Source organism: Galeopterus variegatus, unplaced genomic scaffold, assembly GCF_000696425.1.
Source record: "Galeopterus variegatus unplaced genomic scaffold, G_variegatus-3.0.2 Scaffold961, whole genome shotgun sequence".
Lineage (NCBI taxonomy): Eukaryota > Metazoa > Chordata > Mammalia > Dermoptera > Cynocephalidae > Galeopterus > Galeopterus variegatus.
The window spans coordinates 409,438-435,150 of record NW_007727072.1 but is presented as its reverse complement, the minus strand read 5'-3'; the positions used below and the strand labels follow the sequence as shown (position 1 = coordinate 435,150).

The window sequence follows — 25,713 nt, the reverse complement described above, 5'->3', positions numbered from 1 at the left end:
GGGAGTTAACAGGCCATGGCCAGGATATAAGAGCCCCGGAAAACAGTAGTAGGGGTAATGGTCCTGCTGGGAGCCCTTCCAGCTCAAGTGGCTTTGATGAGTTACACAGTCAGGCACCACGCTGGGGCCACCTGGGACTCAAGCAGTTGTCAAATCTGTGGATCCATTGGTAGTGTCAGCACAGCCCTGAAAAAGGGCCTGAGTAACACACCAGCATAGGTGGGGATGGGGCAGGGGTGCAGAGCTCGAAGTACAAAGATTTTCCTTGTATGTATCAAAATTGGGCTCTCTGGGCTGTGACTTTGTCTAATGGCGCCTTAGCAGCTAAAGCAGAAGAAAACCAAATCAAGAAGGGGGTGTGTCTTCTGGGAGTTTATACAAGACTCCAATATTTTACTAAGGGCCAGTCACTGGGAAAACTGCAGGGGACAAAACAGCCATAGTCTTAGTGCAACTATCTCCCCCATGCTGTGTAGCTTCAGACCAAACTGAGGTCCTGAGAAAGGATACTCTTTCATTTTCCCAATACTGTAATTGCTGATGGGAGTGAGTAAGAATTCCCAGGAGCTGTAGAGAAGGGTTTCTGGGCTGTGGGTGGGGGGTGAGGGCAGGCAGTAAATGGCCAAAACACCAACTAGATGAGGTTGTGATTATCTAGCTGGGGAGCCCAGGACCACATGGTGCAGGGGAGATCCAGGTTTTGTGAAGTCTGAGATACACATGATTTGGTGGCCTTCTTGAAGAATACAAAAATAGAAACAGAATTTCCCAGGACACTGGAAGAGGCTAGAGCAAGTGAGGGGCCCTAAACGTCATTACCTTCACGGTTATGTTCACCTGAGGGCTAGTTAGACCCCAGAGAGAACTGCTGTATTTCACTTCTAGGCAAGGCTCAAGGGTCGCAGACCCACACCTCTTTTGAACTCCAGTCACGGACCTTAGGAAGCAAATACTGCACAGCCAATCTGGAATACCAAGGATTAGATAAGACATAGATACCAAGATTTAGATGGGACAGAAAAAGGAAGTTCCGGGCTATAATAAGTGAGGGTACTTTCCCTCAAAGCTTTTTCTATGTCCGTATTTATCACTGAATTGTCCCAGTATGGTTTTAAAGCAAGTTTTATGAATCTTATTTGCCTAACAGGAATCTGAAGTACGGTTTGCCAAAACCAAACAGCTGGTATGGAGTGGTCATTAGAACCCGGGGCTCCGACTCACCGACTCACTGTTCCTAATTAAGGGTGTTTAGTGGCTTGGAGTCTAAAATCCTGTGAAGTGTTCTGATTTAAACCTCTACACCAGGAAAGGCTTTTTTACACTACCCCATTCTAGTTTCATGCTCATTCCTGAAATTCCAGTTGGTTTACCTAGCAGCTAGTGTTGTTTACAAAAAGGCCACAGTGCTGTTAGCACTCAAACTGCAGATATTAAACAGATGTAAACCTAAATATTCTGTGGTTCATTACAGAGCTAGCCATATTTCAGTAAGGAAGGGAAATGATGGCTGTATATCCACTACTTACCTCAAAGCATGTTGCAAGAGAATTAGTTACCTGTCATGCTTTGAAATCTCTGGATGAAAGTGCTCGGAAGCACAAAGCATTGTCACTTTTCTGACAGGGAGCGTCCGCTTGTATACCAGCAGTATTATTTTACAGAAGACAAATTAACTGAAGGCTTTTCTTTTATTACATCTAAAGAGCTCTACATAAACAGGTAACATTCAATAGGTAAACAATTTTTTTCCAATGCATGTAATAAATATTTTCACTTGATACTTTTATACAAACTGACATTGGTCTACTATACATTTTTAAAAGCCATTTTACTGGTTTGGCATGCGGTATGGAAATTCTAAGAGAGAAAGTTTTAAGGCAATGAATCACAGATTTAAGTTCATGGAATTTATGGTAACTTTTATATCTGTTTATATACATTTTCCCCTTTGTTAATTAAACAATTAACAGCAGCACACTCTGGGACCACCAGCTATTCTCCCTCCCTCTTTCTTAAATCTAAGCTTTGTGTTTAATTAAAAAACAGAATTCAACATATATTGATAAAACAAAATTCTTACTAAAATAATTTTAAACGTGCCTTAAAAAGTCCTGAAGATCTTGAAAGTTTTATGTAATTAAAATTGAAATTGTTTTATAAACATTGTTCTTTCCACATTAATTTACAATTGGGACATACTTTCATTCAGTTTCAGACACTTAAAGGAAAATCTGCAAAGAAATCACATTTTTCAGAAGTTTAAGTGAATCTTTTCTAAGTCAGTAATGATATATAGACTTGTGGTAATGTCTAAATAACAGAAAATTTTAATGCTCAAAATAAATTAGTCAACCAAGTGTGGCATGGTTAAGGTTCAGATTGTTTTTTTAAAAAAAGATGTGTCCAATAATGCCCACAAAGTAATTAAAAGCCACTTCAACTCAAAATAAATTAGTCAACCAAGTGTGGCATGGTTAAGGTTCAGATTGTTTTTTTAAAAAAGATGTGTCCAATAATGCCCACAAAGTAATTAAAAGCCACTTCAATCCTGCTCATCGAACAGCTATTTTATCACAGATGTTTACATACAGATATACATACACACGCACACATATAGTGCTGTACAGAAACATAAACATACACACACCTATTATGAAAGATCAAGGCAAGGGGGATGGTGGCATCTTGCCTAAAGATCCTGAGAATTGCTATTTATCTACAGACAGCATGTCAACGTTGACATGGGGTGGGGAGTGGGAGTGGGCTAAGGAAAAAAGATATGAAGTGACTGTGGGCTTTTTTTTTAAACTCAGGAAATAAAGATGTAGTGCATGACTCTACTAATAATTATTACAGATCATGAAAGTCTCTATGAGACCAACAGAGTGATAACTATTACTTAATGCAACATTTTGGAAAGCCAATAACTGAAGGAAATGAACTCCTCACAAAAGTGGAATGAACTAAAATAAAAAGACAACTGACTGGTTAGTTTCTCCCACGGAGATATGACCGAAGCCACTGGACAGACGTTTATTTCTCCTTATTACATGTTCTTCCCTTAGAGGTTGGTATGATGCAGGACACAGAGGGAAATTAACTAATCCTCTCCAAAACTGGGCTTCTTCAGAAAGTAGAGGAACTGGTTTTTCAATTAGATCATTCAAAGAGTTTGTAATTCAGCGTCATACACAAAGTTACTGTTCAGAATTTTGAGACCACTAACAACAGAAAAAGAAAAAAAAAAAAACAGGAATAAAGAAAACCATTTTACCTTAGATAGTAGAATTAACAGAAATGTTTCCTATTGCAGTGTGAAATAGGAAACAACTCCCCACAATTTTAGTAATTTCTACTCCAATCCAAATTTAGACACAAATTACGGTACTATTAAAAATTAGCCTAAGATGGCAACGAGAGTTCTTAAAGTGTTTATTCACCATAACACCAGATTCATTAAAAAACTTAACTATTTTCTGTTTTAACTGACAATTTTTTTTTAATTGCAAATTGTGACTATATTCAGCCATTTATGTGTGGAATACACATGCGTAGGGGAAGACTATTTAACTCACTTGTTACTCACACACACTTGTTTATAAATACATATATACACACACACATATACATATCAACACCAACTTTTTTTCCCCAAAATTCAAGTCAACAATTTAGTGGCAGAGAGATGCTGTAAAAACAGGTATTATTTTTAGATGCCACACAGTCATGTGAACCACTAATTTTATCATACAACTGAAGATACAGCCATCTTGAATTCTACCTGGATTAAGTAGGTTATTTTGTTACCAATGCAAGGTTTAAAACAACAAGTTTATACACAAAGGTGGTCCTTCATCAACTCTGAGAACATTAACAATTGTGTTATAAAAATCCAGTCTGGAAAACTGGCGATCATTATGCCCCTTTATCTTTTCTGTTAAACCTGCATTCTCAATCAACTAAAAAATATTTTCCACACCTGAGAACGTAATACTTTCTCTGATGAGGATTTTGGAACGCATATAGAACCACTTTTCCTTCCCTCCAACCCTTACTCATCTCCTGAAAAACAGTTTTCAATTTATTTACGTTCCATTATTAATATGAGTAGATCAGATTGACCCCCATAAATTCTAAAAAAATGACTGTCCTATGTCATGCTTGTTAAAAGGTGAAGATAAAAATAAACAAGGTAAACAGGCTAAGAAAATAAGTACTCAGAACCAGAGAGTAAAAATGACTAAAGGTCAAACCCACTTTGAATTTCAACTGTTTATCAAATAGTAGATTTCTACAGATTGACATATATAGTGCACTGTATTTTCCAAAAAGAATTTATTTTTAGGATAACTGACTTATCTTTCTTTTTGAGGTGATGTAACCTTACCTCTGTTAGCTGCATAAGATACTCAACAGGGCTTTCTAAGCTATTTTTACTTCCTAATTTGGTATGAAGATCTTCCACGAAAACTTGTTACCCTGTGGCCAAAAAAGCAGGTATTCACAGACTTGGTTTACAAACACAATACTGGCAATCCAGATTGAGAATAAAGAAGTAGACTAAAGTGTATTATTCACAGGTCTGCTAAGCCTACTCCTCACCCAGACGGCTTTACTCCAATTACTCTAAAACGTATTCTCAGGGGGTATTATAGCAAATAAGAGAGAACATATGATGGAGAACATGCAATTGGAATAGTTGAACTCACATGTGAGTTCAAGACCTTCAAAGCACTTTGAAAGAAGCAGGCAACTGATATATTAACTGAATGCAAACTTGAGAGGAGAACAGTAACAACAGAAAAATACACACAGACACACTACGCTGAACACCCACACCCGCAAGCTATGTCTTGAAAATACATAGGGAATGCAGTGGGACAGATGAGATTTATAACTTACGGCTGGATAAAATATGCACACGCACACACACACACAAACAGAATCCAAGTCTGTCATTTTTAGAAAATGGAAATCAAACTACCCCCCCCACCCCCTCCCACAACAAAGAAAAGCCCACAATTTAAAACTTCATACATGCAATTCCTTTTCTGTTATTGCAAAAAAAAAAATAATAATAATAATAATGCCATTGAAGTAAAATAAAACTAAAACCAGGACAAATGATGAAAAATCTTCAGAATCCAGAAAAAATGAACTGAAAGTGGTTTGTGGGTGCTTGTTTTTTCTTTTTTCTTTTCTTTCCTTTTTTTTTTTTTAAACAAGTGTTTTATCAGACAGGCAGTCTTAGATTTATATACAAAAGTAAAACTGAAAATATAGTTTTGTTCTCTGTACATTTCTTTTAATTCTTTTCCCTAAAAAAAGGAAAAAACACGCTTGTGTACTTTTCTAAACAGAATAAGGTAAAACAGCACAAAGTTCTCTTCTTTCTGCCAAGTTCATTTAATCTGAGACAGGGACGGGAGCAGCAGGGGCAAGGAAATCAGTCCAATGAAATGATGTCTGGTATGATGCCGAAGATGGATGCTGTGTCCGTGCTGCTCCTGTTTGTGACAGTGTGGCTATGGTTCTCCCTTAGGCTGTTGGAGGATACGAGGCTGCTGTTACTGCCACTACTGCTTCCATTGGTGGTTGGCAGAGAAGTACTGCCTCCTGCACTTAACTGATCGAGAAACATCTGTGAGGAGGTATATGGAAAAAAACGAGAAGAGTGTAGGAGGTCTTGATCATCTGAAACTGCTGCTGCTGCAGCGGCAAGCAAAGAGGTGTTGTAATGCTAGGGAGGGGAAATAAAAAACAAATAAATGTTAATTATACTTATAAATTAATACATTCTTTTCATAGCAGAACCAAGCCCTAAATTTAATATATCCTGAGTATCTGGTATTTCTGAAATATTTAATACGACATTTTTGCAAAATCAAATGGCCTTATGTAATGAATAAATCATTGATCCGGACAAAAAAAATTTCTTTTTTTTACTGTTTTTGTTTTCATTTGCATTATTCTTGCTCTTAAGAAGATATCTGGCCAAGAAATCTACCAGTCAGTATGACTCATTGCCCTCTGTTTCTTTATAAAACAGTACTGGAAACCAAAAAATACACACTATTCTTACTACTCAGGCACTGCTGAAACTAGGAATTTTTATTTAAATTCTTAGAGCCATATCAATAATAGGTATAGTCACTCCAAATTTTCCAAGTAAATTTATTCTTTATCTTGGCTAAATATAGTCATGTGTCGCTTAATGACGGGGATATGTTTGGAGAAATGCCTCATTAGGTGATTTTGTTGTCATGCAAACATTACAGGGTGTAATAACACAAACCTAGATGGTATAGCAGCCTACTACACACCTAGACTATATAGTATATAGCCCACTGCTCCTAGGCTACAAACCTGTACAGCATGTTATTGTACTGAATACTGTAGGCAACTGTAACACAATGGTAAGTACTTGAGTATCTAAACATATCATAAACACAGAAAAGGTACAATAAACATATGGTATAAAACATAAAAAAAGGACCACCTGTATAGGGCACTTACCATGACTGGAGCTTGCAGGACTGGAAGTTACACTCTGGATGAGTGAGTGAGTGGTGAGTGATGAGTGAAGGTGAAGGCTTAGGACATTACCATGCACTACTGTAGACTTTATAACCACTGTACACTTACACTAAACTTATAAAAAAATGTTTTTCTTTCTTCAATAATAAATAACCCCTAGTTTACTACAACTTTTTTACTTTTAAGCTTTTAAATTATTTTTTAACTTTTTAACTCTTTTGTATGACAGCTTAAAACAAACACATTGTACAGCTGTACAAAAATATTTTCTTTCTTTATATCCTTATTCTGTAAGCTTTTTTCTATTTTTTAAATTTTTTTATTTTGTTTTTACTTTTTAAACTTTTTTGTTAAAAACTATAACACAAACACACATTAGCCTAAGCCTATGCAGGGTCAGGATCATCAACATCACTGTCTTCCACCTCTACATCTCGTCCTACTGGAAGTTCTTCAGGGGCTATTACATGTATGGAGCTGTCATCTCCTGTGATAACAACCCTCCTTCTGGAATACCTCCTGAAGGACCTGCCTGAGGCTCTTCTTGAGGAAGTGTCACTCTTCAGAAATATGTTCATGATGGTTTGCTTGGTTTCTTTTTTTCATCACAGATTTGCTTGTAAACAGATAATGTACCAAGCATATTCCTCTCGATTAATGACAACCTTTCAGTGTTGGGGGTCCATGTTTTCAAACTTTTTAAGGAGCTTGTTGAGGTCTGCAAAACCTTCTGCTAAACCCTTCACTTGAATTTTCATAGGGGTTCTTCTTCTTGTTCTTTCCCTGCAGCTTCCTTTTCTCTTTCCTCTTCTTTAGCTGTGCATTCCTGTTCCAGTTCTAACAACTCTTCTTTAGTCAACTCTTCAGGAACCACCTCTAGGAGTTCCTCAATGTCATTCTCATCCACACCCAGGTTAAAGTTCTTTGCCATCTCAACCACAGCCTTCTTGATTTTTGCAACTTCCTCATCCTTGGCAAATCCTTTGAAGTCATGGACGAACCTCTTGAGTGTCTTCTCCCACATGCCATTCATACACTCCTTGGTGATATTGTCCCAAGCCCAAGCAAGATTCTTTACACAATCACAGATGTTGTAATCCTTCCAGAAACGCATCAGTGTCTTCCTTAGTTGCAGCAATAGCCTGGGAAATGGTCCTCCTCAGGTACTAGGGCTTTAAAAGCTGCTATATCTCCTTGATCCACTAGTTGGATCAAAGAGGCAGTGCTTGGAGGAAGAAATATCACTTTGATGCTGGGATGAAGATCCCAATAAAAGGAGGATGGGTGGGAGCATTATCAATAACAAGCAAAATCTTGAAAGGTATATTATTCTCTAAACAGTACTTCTCCACTTCACTGGCACAGCAATCCATGAGGGTATCTTGGAAGAGTAACTGGGTCATCCATAACTTCTTATTTCTCCTGCAGTATGCTGGAAGTGGGTGCTTACTGATATGCTTCAAAGCCCTGGGTTTCTCACTGTGCCAGATCCCAAAGGGTTTTAATTGGTTGCCTATAAAACTGCCCCTAAAAGAAAGACTGTCATCCTGTTCTTAAAAGCCTTGAAACCTGGCATTGACTTGGCCTCCTTATGTTGAAAATCCTTTTAAGCATCTGTTTCCAGAAGCCAGATCCCAAAGGGTTTTAATTGGTTGCCTATAAAACTGCCCCTAAAAGAAAGACTGTCACCCTGTTCTTAAAAGCCTTGAAACCTGGCATTGACTTGGCCTCCTTATGTTGAAAATCCTTTTAAGCATCTGTTTCCAGAGTAGGGAAGTTTCATCCATAATGAAAATTTGCTCTGGCAAATAATTTTCCTCCTCAATCAGCTTATCTAGAATTTCCAAAAATTCTTCACCTGTCTTCACATTGGCACTTGCAGACTCACTGCTGCTCACTTTCACATTATGTTATGAATAATGATTTTTGAATCATTTAAACTACCCAGAGCTAGCAGTAAATTCAACATCGTAGTCAGGTCCAGCCTTTTCTTTTAATATCACAAACTTTTTGCTTTGGCCATGACTGACTGCTATGATGCTGAGAGGGATATGATTCTGTGTCTGGTCTTCAATCCAGGTAATTAGAAGTTTCTCCATATCTGTTATAGGCCCTTCTCAAATTTTTGTTAGCCTTGTTGCCTTCAATGAAGCAAATCCTTAAATAGCTTCCATCACTTTGATCGTAGCGATGGTGATGGGACTTGTCTGACTGGCAAGCAAGAACCATCACTGATTTTTCACCTTTGTAGTCCTTAATCCCTTTTAATTTCATTTCCAGGTCAATCGCTCAATGTGGCCTCTTACAGGCAACATTAGCAGTGGATTTTATATGTTTAGGGGCCATGATGAACAAAACAACACATGATTAAATCAAGCACAAAAGAAAATGGTGCAATCAAGAGATGCAGTAAACACGAGATGTCTGAGGCTGCTGCTGGTGTAACTCAGCATACTGTTTTACCGTATCTTTTTTTTTTACTAGAAGGAGTACACTCTAAGATAATGATAAAAACCATAGTATAGTAAATACATCAAGCCACTAACATAGTTGTTTATTATCATTATCAAGTTTTATGTACTGTACATACCTGTACACACTATATGACTGGCAGCATAGGTTTGTTTACACCAGCATCACCATAAACATGTGAGTAATGTGTTGTGCTATGACTTCACTAAGTGATAGAAATTTTTTAGCTCCAATATAATCTTATGGGACCACATATGACGGTGTTAGTCTTGTTGCCTTCAGTGAAGCAGATCCTTTAATAATTTCCATCACTTTGATCGTAGCTGTGGTGGAATGCACAGGATATTATTTCTCTCAATTCCCTGGGTCCAAGGCCCTCTTCTCCCCATCTTCCAATTCGTCCTTACATTCACACCATCATACACGGTCCCTTGTTGACTGAAATATCGTTATGTGGCGCATGACTGTATTATACTTTTAAATATTTTTAATGTACATTAAAAATAACAGTAGTTTTTTTTCATATAACATACCTGATTGTCTCCTGATAAGAAAGGAAAGAAATCTAATCCTGTGGGAGAAAAAATTATTTTAGTTTTGGGAAAAAGAAACAAAAACAAAACAAAGAAAAAAAAGCTTCCAAATACCCCAATAATTAAAAAAACAAATTCAAGTCTTAAATGCTATGTCATTTAGAATTCTATTTAAACGTAAAGAGTTGTGCTGAGTGTCTTATGTCTCTCCCATCTCCAGATTATTAAGGCTGAAGTCCAAGCTTTAATAATGATTTGCCCTCCCCTTGACTCCACTTGAGGGACTTGGACCATTGCTGCCCTGTCAGATCTAACACTAATCCCTTAAACTGGCATAGCACTTTTTATAAATACTCTCGCTGACTCCTCTTAAAAAACCTTTCAATCTACTCTAATTTACTCCTCACAAGTGCCTCATAAAGCATGTAATTATTTTTGGCCTCATTTTGCAGACAAGAAAGTTTGAAGTTGAAAGAGGTTATAAGCTATAGCACAGATTTTCTTTCTCTCTCAAATTGCACATTTGCCACCATCTGTACCGGATTCTAAATCAGAGACTACAATGGCATGCAGGTTGGGGAGAGATCTGAGAGCTGGGATGGTGCTATAACAGAAGGCCCAGCCCTGATCCCTGGCTTCCTGGGATTCAATGCAAGCAGGCCCTTCCAACCCACATTCTTGTCTACATCGCCCAATGTGTAATGCAACAAAGAGCAAGTAAACCAACATTAATGAAATGCCTCGTTATGGTATCTAAACTTGGGGGAAAGAACAAGCAGATGTAGATAAAAATAAGACAACCACACAAATACTATCTGGGGATCCATCCACTGACTACAATAGAACAGATTACAACATGAGGACCAACAATATATATAGCACTGTGGTTCTTGATAGTGACAGTACGTTTCATACGTATAGAAAAAAGACATGGAAAAATATCTAACAAACTGCTAAGAGTACCTGTAACTTCTGGGGAGTGGGCTTGGAGAAGGGTAGAGGAAATCTTTCACTTTATATTTTTTGTATTAAATTTTCTACAATGAGCATATATGGCTTTTTTGTAAAAAAGAAAAATGTTCTTAGACTATATGACGAATAAAATTATTAAATTATGAAGATATATGAAAATTAATAATTGTTTTTGATAATGCAAATGATTATTATAAACTCAAAATATATTATACAAATGGGTATACTGACATTTCAAACTGCTTTTAAAGAGAAGAATCAGGTTCACTAGAACAAAAATTAAAACTTTCAAATGTGTCAATTCAGAATTATCCAAACGATAATACAATATAGTTACCCACAATGCCTGCTACATTACAACTAGAATCATAAAACAAAAACTAATGTTCATAAAAATTAAAATTCAAAGCCACATATTAGAAGTCATCCAAAAACAACTTGCAGAATACTTTGAGGCCTTAAAAACCTAAAGACCATTGCACTAGTTATACCACTGGTAGCAAAACATTGGCTATTGATGAAAGTACGACCAAGCAACTGGGTCAGTATTTGCAAACATAGTATATTATTTCTCTCAATTCCCCGGGTCCAAGATGTTCTCTCCATCTTCCAATTCTTCGTTAGACTCACCCAGAAAAGGACTAGATAGATCAAAGGCATTCATAATGCTATGTGACAATACAGAAGAACCAGTGACTTACCTTGTAAGTCATAAGGCATGGGGGTCATGTGGAAAGGATGCCTGTAGTCTTGGATAAGGGAGGTGTTAATGTAGCTGGTGTCTACAGCAGGAAGGCTTGGGGTGCGTGATACTGGAGATGCTTGATGTGGAAGACTTAAAATGCTATAAGAAGGAAAGGTATGCATAATTTTCATGAGTCAGTTAAACTTTTAAATTTAACAAATGAAGGGGTTGCATCTCATAATAAACCCTTGCTTTTGTGCTGTAAATAAAAACAAAAACAAGCAAATTACTATATAATTTAGACTATCCACCATTATTAGGAAATAATTTGTATACTCAGTAGCATTTGCAGAGGCTATTGGGAAAAATGGTTGGATGCAATGGTAACCAACGTTCACAAACCACACACAGTCTTTGCAGTATCATCACTTATACTTGCAGGGTAAAGTTATAGCTGAGCTATAGGAGCAGGAATGTAGGGTAAAGTTATAGTTGAGCCACTTCAATAGGATATAAGTGAAAGGTATCTACGGCAGACGAAATCCTGAAACCTTTTTTAAAATAAGTGCTGGAGTGTTGGCTAGTAAGAACAAAAAGTAAGTTCTAGCAAAGAAAACACATATAGATAAGACTGGCGGACTGTAGTAATCTGCATAGTTAGAAGTTAATAGCTGGCCCCCCAGACTTGAAAGCTTTATGAGAACAAAAGCTGGGTAGTGTTTATCCTGGTATACCCAATGCCCAGCAGTCATCAGCACATTGTTTGCATAAAATGCCTGCTGAATCAAACAAAGGCAATGAGACAAGGAGAAGAAATATGGGTAGTGTTTATCCTGGTATACCCAATGCCCAGCAGTCATCAGCACATTGTTTGCATAAAACGCCTGCTGAATCAAACAAAGGCAATGAGACAAGGAGAAGAAATAATCCAAAATGAATAGGTGGTGGAGAGATTTTAAATGGAGAATAGCATAACCGGAAAAAGAAAAAAAGAGAAACTCTAGAAAAACAGAGTGAAGTATTTAAATAGCTGAGTAGTCAAATTTCTTTTTCTTTACCAAAAATTGAGGAAAAAGCAAAAAGGAAGAATTTAACTGATTTTGAAAAGAAAAAGGATTATAACAGTCCTGGAAGGACACATAAGGGTTATATGTTACCCCAACTGTATAGTAGGCTAATAGGCATAAAAGTTATAGAAAATAAAGAAAAACAAAGAAATAAAGAGGCTGTGTTTTCCTTTTAATACTTCATATAAAGTACTTGGGATGTGGAAATGCAATTTCAATGGTGCAGAATATTTCAAAAGATGCCAAGGCTGGATTTCCAGGAATAGAGTTCTAGTTATGACCATCTACCACATTTGTATGAATGGGATGTGAAACTTAAAAACAGTCTCATCCGCCTCATAAAAATGTTTCATCTAATGGAAACTTAATTAAACCTCATATCTATAAAAAGTACCATTTTCCATTAGCTGTGTCCTCTTATAATGCATAAGGGATTACAAGAGAGAAGAAAGCAGTTGAAATGCTAGTCTTTGAAAACATGTTGGTATACCAAACAGTATAGGAAATTTCTGGATGAATACTTAACATTCAGTGGTTGAAGACAACAAAATGTTTCACAGTTAGTGATGTTTGCCTCTTTCTAATTCCTGGCTGGCTGCTTTTCTTTCAATATTGTGATAATGTTTTGAAGTGCATTTCCACCTTAACACTACACAATAAAAAACACAATTTGCCAGGCTTAGGTTTCTAGTTACTGGCTAGTCATTACTGGAAAATGGCTAATAGTGTTGACTATGGTGTTATTCTTAAAAAGATGTTGTAAACTTTCAGGCTTCTTGAAAACAGAGAGAGAATGGTCTGGCATTTGCAAATACTCTATCTGGGTTCAATTAGTCACCAGGAAGCTCAGGAAGTAGTTAATGCATCTAATGTAATCTTCCAAACATAATAAACAGAGCTATTTTGGAGAAACAGAAAAGTAAATATCCAAAGAAGAAACATGAGATTTCTAAACACTCAAAAATTTTCTTTTAAGAAAAAAAAAACTGCCAAACAGTAAAACTACTGAATAGTTTACATATATACATATGACTACTATTAATATTCTAAAGAATAGAACATATATAATGAAGTATTTAACCCAAAAGAATTATACACTTAGAGATTTATGAAATATCTTTTAATGTAATTATGGCATTACAAATCATATGACAATATGTATTTGGTCATTTTATGGTTTGATATTTATAAAATATTTTGAAATCAAAATTCTATAGATACTTATTCTAACTATGCTAGCTCCAGGTAATCTTACTTTTCTTTTTCTCCTACTTAGATTTATAAAATATGCTGGTGTAATAATGTCAGGCTTGCTGGGTAACAGCCATCAAAATAGGCTTTCATTAGAGGTAATATTCATAATACTTAATATTTCACTTTGTTTAGAATACTACTACTACTTTTAATGTCTTCGTTTCTATGTGTCTATACACTGAGATGAGCTACTCTAGAATAAAAATATCAATCTGCATAATACTTGTATGTTTGACTGAAATGTTTTAAACTCATCATACAATACCAAATCTGAAAATGATTTGGCTCCAAGCACAAAAATGCCCACTCTTGGTCTGGTGTCAACTTTTCCTCTTGAACCTTGAAATCTGTAACAATGCCATCTATGGACTTTCCTTCTCTTCTTTTCATTCTTTCTTCAGGCACTACTGTTTGTTGGAGGACTTTTTGAATAGCTCCTATTCAGTTACAACAAGCCACATGATTCTCCTGATAAACACCTGAAAAGAGGCACGTCTATCTCTAGATTTACTATTATTAGCGTGCAACAGATGAAATTTTTTTGGTGAGAATCCCCAATGTGCCTATCAGACTAACAATCTGTTTAAGAGTATATCTAGAGTTTGCTACTTGTTTTACCATCCTCTTACAAAGTATTAAGCTCTTTAAGGTTAGGACTATATTTACTCATTTTATTACCATCCACGCTCAGCACAGGGCATTTTACACAAAGTAGATAACAGTGTTTCATGAACTGAACTGAAGCATAACTAAGGTACATTATTATTGACATGAGACTATTGGGAAATATGGGAAATACATCTGCAAAACAGAAAATATTGTGTACTGCAACTTAAGTCATCTTTGACCTCTTTCATTGCCAGCCTCACACATAGGCTGAGGCAGGTTTAGATCATCTGGTTTTCTTCTGCTTTCCACTTGAAATACTCAACTTGGGGTTAAATTTACAGCATAGATTTTCCAGTTCAAGTAAATGTTTTGAATCCTATGAGCAGTATCAGGATCACCTGGGAACTTACTAAAAATACAATTTTTCTCAGTCCATACTCCTGATTCAGACAGGAGTGAGTTTTAATAAGTGCTCAGGTGATTGTGATGTAACCTAAAGTTTGAGAACCACTATACTAGAATCATCTTTTGATATGAATACTCTATCCGAGAGACCCTTTTAATGCATTACCCTAATCTCTCAAGAATATTAAACATCTGGGGAAAATTCAACCTATTCTTTGACTGCTAAGTTAAGTTTTAAAATCAGGCATAATCATTTTATCTGGCAGGTCTTTAATCCTTATTTACCAAATTAACTTTCACAATGACTTTTTTTTAAAGTTCTCAGCACTTACCCTTTATTATTTAGTGGTGATGTGGGAGATAGGGAAGGACAGGTCCTCTTGGCAGATGGCTCTTCTTCCTCTTCATCAGATGAACTGTCTATGGTTAGGTCAATCACCTCTACTTTCTTGTTTTTATTTGAGGACTGGTGGTGAGAAGTCACCTGATGCTCTAATGTGGAGCTCAAGCATCCTGTGTGGGAATAATTACAATACAAAAAGCACAGAAGACCTAGGATACCTTGCATCTTTTCTTTTCTTAGTGTCCCTATAGATTAATGCATCAGTTGCAAATTAGACTCACAATATTGCTGGGCCAGAGAGTGGAAAACCAACAGTGACTCTGTTCCACTAAAAACTACTATTTATTACTGCTTGTTAAAGGGTTATTTTGAAAAACAATTCTGAATTACGGCAAACAACCAAAATGTATGTCTTATGTTCACTTCAGAATAAAAGCAGTTTGAGAAACATTATATATGTTTACCTGTAGAGTACCTGGCATACTTAAGAAACATTATGATAACATTTAAAAAAACCTCATAGCCTTCTTCCAGCAAAAACATACTAAATGTCAGGAAAAAATGTAAATGAAAAAAGAATGTTCACTACTTGATACCAAATCTGTTGAAAATTTAAAAAGGATATTGTTTCAAAAGCAGTTTTCTACAAATGACATTAGATTATGCTACCTTGAAATCTTATATCAGAAACATTTTAAAGCTGGCAAAAGAGTGAATTTAAAAAGAGTTCTACTACTTCTGAACATTTAATCAATAATTTAATAAGAATTATTGAGCTATCCATAAATTGTTCAGTGTTTTTAAAAAAATGTATGCATTTTAATATTGAACCAAGGCTTACAGTGGCAGGGAGACAGCCCCACCCTTGTGAAAAACTACCACTCACCATCGACTCCATTGTAAGAGGCAGAAACTTCTTGTACTTCCTTTTTTGATCTCATCGGTGCCCATGAGCCATCCTCCTTAAATTGTATTTCATCACAATCTGTACAGTACTTCAGGATTTCCATAAACAAACTATAAAAAAACAAGTTGTCCTTAGAATATCACATCTTAAATGAAGATAAATTAGAAATATTACTGTTCAAAAAACATTGAGAATTTTTATATTATGTCGAAGTATAAATGAGGAAAAAGAAAGTAGAACAGATAAGTTATATTTGTTCTCAAAATCTAGTGCTAAATAAAAAAATAGTTACCTAAATTACGGTACATCTATATAAGGAAATCTCATGTAATGATGAAAAATGACAAATTCGAAGATTTTTAATAACAGGGGGAAATGTTTACAAGAAGTGAGAAACGGCCAAGAAAACTACATTTCAAAAATAAAGTGTGTGTGAGCAATATATAAACAGCAGTTATCCCTGAGTGGTGACTTTACGGGTATTTATTTTTCTTCTGTATACTTTTTTGCATATTCCAAATTGCCTACAATAAGCATGTCTTATTTCATAAAAAGAAGCAATACATACCAAAAATATGTAATGAAATGTTAAGTCTACTTCATAAAATATCATGAAGACATTTAAAAAATATTTACAAAGAATGCATAAAATTAATTATGGTTATTATCTTAGGTTATAATGCTAAATGAAACCAAAGGATAAATATTAACAGTGTATAAATACAATTATGTAAAAACAAAATCCAGAAAACTATACATCAAAAAAAGCTTTTTTATTTTCCTGTGTTTTCCAATTTTCTTTAAAAGACTCTGTGTGTGTGTGTGTGTGTGTGTGTGTCTTTTGTAAGAATAAAAGGGGAAACTTAAAGTTATGTAACATACAGAGTTAGCTTTTTTATTTTCCTGTGTTTTCCAATTTTCTTTAAAAGACTCTGTGTGTGTGTGTGTGTCTTTTGTAAGAATAAAAGGGGAAACTTAAAGTTATGTAACATACAGAGTTGGTAAAATATTACTATTTAATTCAGATTTGCAAGTTAGTGATCATAGTCATATATGAAAAATTAAACACAAAACATTTAAGTTACACGTTTATTTTTTTCCCCATGACTGGTCTGACATCTTTAAGCTTTAGGTTATACTTATATTGCTAAATATATTTAATTTCTTATATAACTACCTTCAGACTCATGTTTTCTCAAACACTATAGATAAGTTGCCTTAAGTGTCTTACTGGAGAGTAAAGGAAATGTTTCGTAGCTATCCTCCTTTTCACAATTTATTTTTGTTCAGTTGCAAAAAGTCAAAAAAAGGAGGCCACAGAATAGGGGAAATTTTATTTTATTTTATATTTTATTTTATTTTATTTTATTTATTTATTTATTTATTTATTTATTTATTTATTTATTTTATTTTATTTTATTTTATTTATTTATTTATTATTTTATTTTATTTTATTTTATTTTATTTTATTTTATTTTATTTTATTTTATTTTATTTTATTTTATTTTATTTTATTTTATTTTATTTTATTTTATTTTATTTTATTTTATTTTATTTTATTTTATTTTATTTTATTTTATTTTATTTTATTGGCGGGAGCGCCGCCGCGCTTCCCAAGTGGCGCACTATCCAGTGCGCCACCGGGCCAGCCCCAGAATAGGGGAAATTTTAGAGGAACATTCCAAGATGTCTGGTAGGATAGATATAACATAGGAGTGTTAAAAAAAAAAAGAACTGTCGCGATGCTGTGAACAAGACAAAAAGAAAAAGACAAGTGTATCAGAGGAAATAGAAAAACAAAGGAAGCTGCTATTCAGACTGCTGATCAGTTTCAGGAGCCCTTACATGGGAGAATAGGTATAACAGCCATGACTTAAGCTTGATCTAATCTCCAGAAACAGGCAAACTTCTACTATAAAGCCCAATTTTTGATGAGCTTGAGTTAACCAGAATCTCCAATTCTTTCTCTGATATGGTCTGCACATCTACGGAAAGATGGACTCATGCGAGGAAAAGGTGTAAGTGCATCCTGCTCAGAACCATTGGGGCTTTAAATGATTAATGTCAAGAGGCACTGATAGTAAAGCAAGAATTTTCAAGACAAGCGACATAAAGTTAATTAATATAATTATTCACTTTTTTTCTTTGTTGCTCTTTTTATTTTTATTTATTTATTTATTTATTTTTACATTCTAAGTTGTTGTTGTGGAGCAGTTGAGGGGGAAGGGGAGAGAGGAAGGGAGAAAGGAATAGGGTAGGAAAAGTGGGGGGGGGGGCCTTGGTCAAGTCCCGTGGCACCCTCCTCATTCCAACAGTAAAGCAAGCATTTTCAAAACAAGGGGACATAAAGTTAATTAATTAATATCATAATATTAATTACTCACTTTGAAAATACTGATTTTTAGAATCACGATAATCTTGAAAAGGGGGGGGGGCGCCTTGGTCAAGGCCCGTGGCACCCTCCTCATTCCAACAGTAAAGCAAGCATTTTCAAAACAAGGGGACATAAAGTTAATTAATTAATATCATAATATTAATTACTCACTTTGAAAATACTGATTTTTAGAATCACGATAATCTTGAAAATATATAACTTAGAAAATACTACCTGTAGAATTTTTATTCCAAACCTGATGGGTAACAAATCCAGACAATAGATGGTCATTTCAAGTTACAAGAAAAAACTTTAAAGTGACATACCCATCAATAATAAGGTGTTCATACGGGGCCTTCTTATCACAGACAGGACAAACCCAGGTTGGTTTTTTCTCATTCATCTGAATATAAAGAGTTGCATCAAAACACTGCAGATGAGAACACGTAAGGGCCCGACACGGAATTGTCAGCCGCATTTTACCAAGCTTTAAAAGAGGAGAGGAAAAGCAAATATTAGACAACTATTGTTCAAAATTTAAGCTTTGATAGAAATTTACTGAAACAATGTGCATGTGTTCTGATTTAAAGCATATTGTATTTCCTTTTCATCCATGTGGAAGAACATTAGACACATTTTCTGTGAAACATATCTACAGGTTAAAAAATTATACTATTTCTTTGAATATCAAACACAGTAACTACAGAAAATCTACGGCAAGGGTTATTTACTTCAGTCCACAACTCACAAACTAGCTTTTGGTGGGGAGGACCAGGAACCCCATGAAATTATATGCAAAAGTTTGCATGTGCATTTTTCTGAAGAGTGCTTTCACCAAATTCTTAAAGCAATCCCTGACTCCAAAAAAGTTAAGAACCAATTAACTAAGGATTACAGAAAGGAAAGAAAGAATATCTTATGAAATACTTCAGGATACAGAGATACAATAATATTTATTATCAGCCTTATCTTTGAATGAGAATAGTTCACAGGACAAAAAGGCATCAATAGTGATTTCCCTATGATGTCTGGCTTAATTGCTATGTGGCAACTCTGAGGAGGAAGCCAGGTATGCGCACTCTGTTTCTTCCCTCACCAGGCACCGTCACAGGCAATTCAGCAAATGGCCCTGGGCCTCTAGCATCTCCAGCAAGTTAGGAGACCTCTTCTTGCCCAGGAAAAGTTGCTTGAGTTGTCATTGGTTGTTTGTCCCATGAATAAGGGAATCTGTTTTATCTGGTTCCTGGGTTGCCAGCTATGGCCCAAGGCAGAGAAGCTGCCCAGAGACCTACACCAAGAGGTGCCATCATCATGACCTCCTTCATGGAGGACACCTCATTGCACTGTGGGGTCCCTAGAGCCCACAATGGCTATACGGTATAGAAGTCATCTACTTTTAATAGCCACATTATTTGCCAAGTACCAGGAAAAGATTTTCCACATATTTGTAAGCTTGAGATATATAAAAGTTTGAAAAGGATATGAGGTAAATGAGTAAAAGATTCTTGGCTTAGTAAAATTTCTGGGAAATGTGCAATTTCCTAGTCTACCAAGGAAATTAACTGTTATTTAGGACCCTAAATTATTGTTCTTGTAAGAATGATTTACTGAGCCTCTAGGAAAGGCACTTAACCTTTCTGGTTCACTTTTCCTATCACACTGCTTCCTTCTTCAACTGGATGTAGCAATGAAGAATAAAAAAGGACCCTGAATATGTCAGATCACAGTATCAGAAGTATGGACAAGAGGGACCCAGAGTAAACTGACAGCTCCCTTCTCTGTGCATATAATTATACATTTATTTCTCTATGTGTCTCCTCCTACTAGAAATAGGTCTCCTTGTCCCCAGCACTTGGAAATGTACCTGCTATACAGCAGGAAGGCAGCCTTATGTACTGATAAGACTTCAGTTGTGCACATTCAGTTGAGCAGTTCCAGGAGGCACCATCCATGAAGGTGCGCCTTTACAAGGCAGAGTATGAGTTCTGGAGTTAGACTACCTAAGTTTGAATCCTGGTCCCACTACTTACTGTGTGAATCTAGAATGTTATTTTATTTAGTCACTCAATGGTTCAGTTTTGTTAAATGTGGATAAAAATAGCATCTATACTATAAGAATGTGGGGATTAAATTATGTTTACTGCACAGTGCCTGACACACACTAAGTTTTCAAAAATGTCACTATTATTAACTAAATTACAGGAATATATTTGCTTTAAATCCCTTTGTACACTAGAAAATCCACCGAAACCTCACCTCAGTTATTTTTCTATGCTCATACAGTATTAAATAGCTTCATTACTCCCTTACTGCACTTCTATTCAATTTTTATGATTTGAGTCACAAGCACCTGATAAAAAGGCCAAAAGAACAAAATAGTTCTTATAACACAAAAATCACCTGTTTATCATTAGGCAAGATATGCTGCATTAGTTCAGAAACATTTTCCAAACAGCAATCTAGTTGGCGGGACCAACTTAAATTTTTATATCTGAAATCAAACCTTAACTTACCTGTGAAGTGCAAATTCCTACTGAGTAGGTATTTTTGCTATTGCTTTAATAATACCATAGCCTAAAAATCCTAGGCAAACACAGTAATAATATTCAAGGTTCATGACCTGCAGAACTATAAGCCTACTTCTGATTACTTATGAAGACAATGAATAAGATGATAAGAAATAAAGATTATTTCAGAATACAAGTCATAAGCCATACAATCTATACTCTGAAAGGCAGTTTTTCTCCAAGGCCCTCATCTCAGATACCTTTATCCCTATAATTCCCAGCTGCCAGTTCCTATCTTTTAGGCAAGAGGGCAACTCTCAATCCTTTATGATCAGCTACACTGACAAGTTGACCTACAGAGTTTTAAAGAAACACTGATACGTAAATGGTGCGGGAAGGATATTTATAAATGGGTACAGGAAAGCAGAAGTTCACTTTCAAATACATTGTTTATTAGCTGTTACACAAATGCCTTGCTTCAAAGAACCATAAAATAACTGTTATAATAATCTTCATATTCCTGATTTTTACAAACAATCACTAAATTCTAAATTCTTATTTGACCAAATGGACACTGATTTTCTCTAACTCTTTATCAGGAGAGAAGCTAAGCTTTGAACATCTTTATCTTGTAATTACAAAGTCCCCTTTTCCCTTTATAGGACATAATAGGTATTTGTATCATTTGCAAATAAGCACGTTGAAAACAACTCCCAAATGTGTTTTCTTAATGCCACTAATCTTACCATAGTAGTGCTATATTAGTAACTGATGATGCTGCAAGAAAAAACACTCCAGATGTAAGTTTAAACCTGCTTATATCAAAAGGACTCTAAAAATGTCAATAAAATATGTGCTTTTTCCTTGCAAAAAGAAAGGAAGAGGTGTGCTATTAAGAATAATGTAATAATTTTTCCATAATAATAATAAATATTGAATAAATAAATTTCCAAAGAGTTTATTTTTTTCCTTCTATGAACTCCAAGTCATTTGTATTTGGATTTACAGGTCTGGGGAATTATCTCACAAAGCAGGCTCTTAAAGATTCTTCCGGCTCTATTTTTAATAAATCAGAACCGAAAAATTCCCTAAGAGCAAAAATATTTTTAATTATTCTCATTGCCTTTAGCTAAATGGCACACAAACAGCAGAAACTCATTTAAGTTCTGAACATCACAAGGGCAATTTAAATGCACAGTTAGACACTATATTTACATATTTCAAAGGGAATAAATCTCTTTTATTATTCTATAAATTTGATATATAGATAATTTGTCATTTCTAAGTTTTATTTTTGAGTGAAAACATACCTAAAATATATGGCCTTACTGTTCCAGAATAAATGTAAAGGGATTTTCCCTTTAGCCAGTCAGAAACCCATGAAAGTATTATAATTATAGATTACATATATAGTTGTTTTTTCTATAATATGAATTTTGAAAGCAGATATCAATTTAAAATGAACTGCTAACTGTTAGAACTAAAGAGGGAGGAGCAGGGGGAACACGGAAAAAAATTTAAAACTGGTCCACTAAATTAAGGGGTGCAAAGAGGAAAGTGTGATTAATATTTTCTAATAATGTAGAGAAGAGCACCTGAGCTATAAAATTCAAAACTAGTCCCACAAATAAAAACTTCCAATATTTATATTGGAGTGCTTATGTGTATGGATACATGCTTCATATAAGTGTTAAATGTTATAAACATTATATCAGCACTGAAAAGACTTTTAAAGTGACACTGCGGAAAAATAAGACTTTTCCTAGTGACTTAAATGGAAAATAAACCTTATGTACTTTGCTAAATTTATCATATTCTCTGAATTGGTGTTTTATAATAAAATGAGTTGGTAAGGAACCACGAAGGGGGAAGTAAATAAACCAGTATGTCAGTATGTGGGGGAAAGAGGGAAGAATGAGAGAGAGAGAGAGAGAGAGAGAGAGAGAGAGAGAGAGAGAGAGAGAGAGAGAGAGAGAGTGAGTCTGTGTTTTTCCATTAAAAATTTTTTCTTCTTCTTACCCTCTGCTTCTCTGGTGTGTGAACCATTTTTCTAAACTTTTTTTTCTTTAAGTTTCTTTTCAGTGTAGGCTGTTCTAATATTTATCTGGTTACTTAAAGAATTTTTAATTTTTAGAGAGAGAGAGAGAGAGAGAGAGAGAGAGTCTGTGTTTTTCCATTAAAAAATTTTTCTTCTTCTTACCCTCTGCTTCTCTGGTGTGTGAACCATTTTTCTAAACTTTTTTTCTTTAAGTTTCTTTTCAATGTAGGCTGTTCTAATATTTATCTGGTTACTTAAAGAATTTTTAATTTTTAAAAAAAGCCTAGAATCAGAATATTTTCCCTCAAAAAAAGATTGGCTATAAAAAGGAATAAGAAAAGTTATAGGAATAATAGAAGAATATATATATAATGATAGGATTTAGTGGTTTTTATTAACTTTATTGTATTTTTTTCTGTAACTTACAAGTTTTATAACAAGCAGAAATTCCCTTAGCAATTACCACCAAAAACATTTTTATTTTTAAAAAGCAACATAAAATACAGTATTGTAAACTAAGTTATGAGCTAATAACTTTTTCATACTGTGTCTGAGGGTTTTAAAAATTACAAAACACCAAGATGTAGGACAAATACCATTTAATTTCTATTTAAATTCTTTGTTTCTTTAATAACACAGTAACTTCACTGTCAGATTAGTACAATTTCAAAATCAAAAGCTTTCAATATCAGGCCTGCCTGAACAATCCAAGCAAATCAGGAAACAGATGTATCCTTTCATTCTTCATACTTTCTCCCCAATTTAAATATGATTAAATTGATTAATTATAGAACAAAAGATAATCAAAATGTCAAAGTAATTTACTATTAATTTTTCACATATTTTCATATGAAAGCCATATTCAACTACCACCTCTACTACTGATGGACCTAACATCAAATTAGTTAAGAAATAAACCTTAACATAACATTTTTTTGAGACTTTTTCCCTACAGGTTTAATAAAATTGTTAAGTCTTGGTACCAAATGATCAAACAAATGATTTATTTTTACCTCATTTCTGGTTTAAGAATATTTCTAGGTTATTTTTATATACATAACAAATTCAATTATTTAGGCTGAATAGAATAGTTTTTAATTGGTGGATCCTTCTAACACGGTCATTGTTGACAAAATGGTTAAATTGATGTCTGGCTAATCATGGCTAGATTTTTATTCAGTAAGTGTACTATATTTTAAAAAATGATTTTTTTTTCCTTTTTGTCTTTTTTCGTGTCCGGCAATGGATCGCAACCCTCAGTGTTGCGCCCGTACCGGACCGGGACCGGCAACGGGATCGCAACCCTCGGTGTCGCGCCCGCACCTCACTCAGCCAGTGAGCGGGAACCGGTCTGTATGTGGGATCCGAACCCTCGGCGGGAGCGCCGCCGTGCTCCCAAGCAGCACACTGTAGCAGTGCGCCACCGGACCAGCCCCTAAAAAATGAATTTTTTATAAATACACTGGGACAATAAACAATCCTTATCCTGAGATTTTATACTTGTGCCTGAGAGATAATCATCAGTCACAGGCAATATTTAGATATGTCTCACTAAGGTAGAGAATATTTTAGATTTGTTTAAAATCTAAAAAATTCAAATCTGATGCCTAGTTGTCTTTCTACTTTTCATAAACTGTAACAAAAGTGGGCGTATTTTAAAAGTAAACAGAATTTCCCAAATACTGGAAATACTTAATAAAAAGAGAAAATGTATGTTAAACCTTCTGCAAAGCAAGTATTAGTTAACACTTACCGGACATAGCAGAGAAACCCTTAGGCTGGTTGTAGCTATTTCACTGTCTGGATCCGCAGTCAATTTCTCTTTAACTGACATTCATTGAAGAGAAAACAGAACAAGTTTAATAAAGCTACATTGCTAAAGCAACATTAAAAAAAAGAAACAAAATAGGAAACTTATAAAAAAAGAAACTCAAAAATACTCTGCTCAATTATTTCTCAGTCAATTGAACAGAAAGATAAAAGCAATTACATGGCTTATAATTTCTATAACAAGCAAAGGAAGGAAAAACAATTGTATAACTATAGACTGACTACATTTCCTGTAAATTTCCTATTTCTCACCCATGGAACAAAAACCTGCACTGCAGTAACATAAAGGGAATTTCTATAGCAGGCTGACATATTCAACTAATGGCAGACCCTTTTTCTTTTATAACTCTAAGATACTGCATAAAAACTTTCTTTCTTTTAAACTATCATTAGTATTATTTGGGCTCTTCTATTTTAAAGAAAATTAATAAATAGCAACTATAAAAGTAACATTTATAAACTTTTTGAAAGCTCAGGTAACTATATTTATTGTAAAACACATTCAAATTGTGAAAAGGAAAAGTTCGATTGCTTTTTAACCATATTATTATTTGAGTTCTACATTTATTTATGTATAAACTATTTGTGCTATCTTAGGCAAGTCAATCCTCCTCTCTCAGCTTAATATTACTTACAGTAAAATCAGAATCCATGCTAAATAATCTCCAAGCCTTTCCAGTTCAAATTTCCTATGGTTCTTAAGAGAGGAGACACTAGTAATTTTACTTCTCATGGCTATTTTTTTTACTTTCTCTCAGTCTAATAGAAAAGACCTTTTATAATTCTCATCTGGAAACTGGAGGCATCTGTTACCTTTGAAAACCTCAATCAACAACAAAAAATTATAGGTGAGACAGGAAATGCCTAAATGTAATATCCCAATAATTTCAGAAATTGTCCCACAATAACTTTAAAGTCTATAGTGTATAAGGGGGCCCTAAGCAGAGTGGCTGTGTACATAGTCAATCGAAGAATTTAAGAGCTGTGGCCCAACTAAGTGTAACCAGATAGATAACATATAGTGATAAATGAAGAGGCAAGAGTACTCGCATAAGCAAGAATGATTTCAGAGCAGATGTCTGCCGTGCTGATAACCATTTATGAGAACTAAGAATCCTGCCTTTACTAAACGTGGTGATCATACAGTCTGGATTTTTTGAGATAGTCCAAATCTTAAATA

At 34.9% G+C, this 25,713-nt stretch overlaps 1 protein-coding gene across 3 annotated transcripts in view; it reads right to left on the bottom strand.

The window, feature by feature from the left end:
* Positions 1-1,669: 1,669 nt before the first annotated feature.
* The window catches only part of PIAS1 (protein inhibitor of activated STAT, 1), a 120,598-nt gene continuing 96,554 nt past the window's right edge, over positions 1,670-25,713 (bottom strand). The window contains exons 8-15 of one of the 3 annotated variants that reach the window (XM_008573764.1): positions 24,457-24,530; positions 18,485-18,645; positions 15,764-15,894; positions 14,867-15,047; positions 11,216-11,358; positions 9,543-9,580; positions 2,547-5,740; positions 1,670-2,440 (exon numbers count right to left, since the gene is read on the bottom strand). In XM_008573764.1, coding sequence (XP_008571986.1) covers positions 5,447-5,740; positions 9,543-9,580; positions 11,216-11,358; positions 14,867-15,047; positions 15,764-15,894; positions 18,485-18,645; positions 24,457-24,530 — 1,022 coding nt within the window. In that variant the 3' untranslated portion in view covers positions 1,670-2,440; positions 2,547-5,446. Of the gene's footprint in view, positions 2,441-2,497; positions 5,741-9,542; positions 9,581-11,215; positions 11,359-14,866; positions 15,048-15,763; positions 15,895-18,484; positions 18,646-24,456; positions 24,531-25,713 lie in introns of those variants that run through there. The other 2 variants (XM_008573766.1, XM_008573765.1) reach the window with 2 other exon arrangements.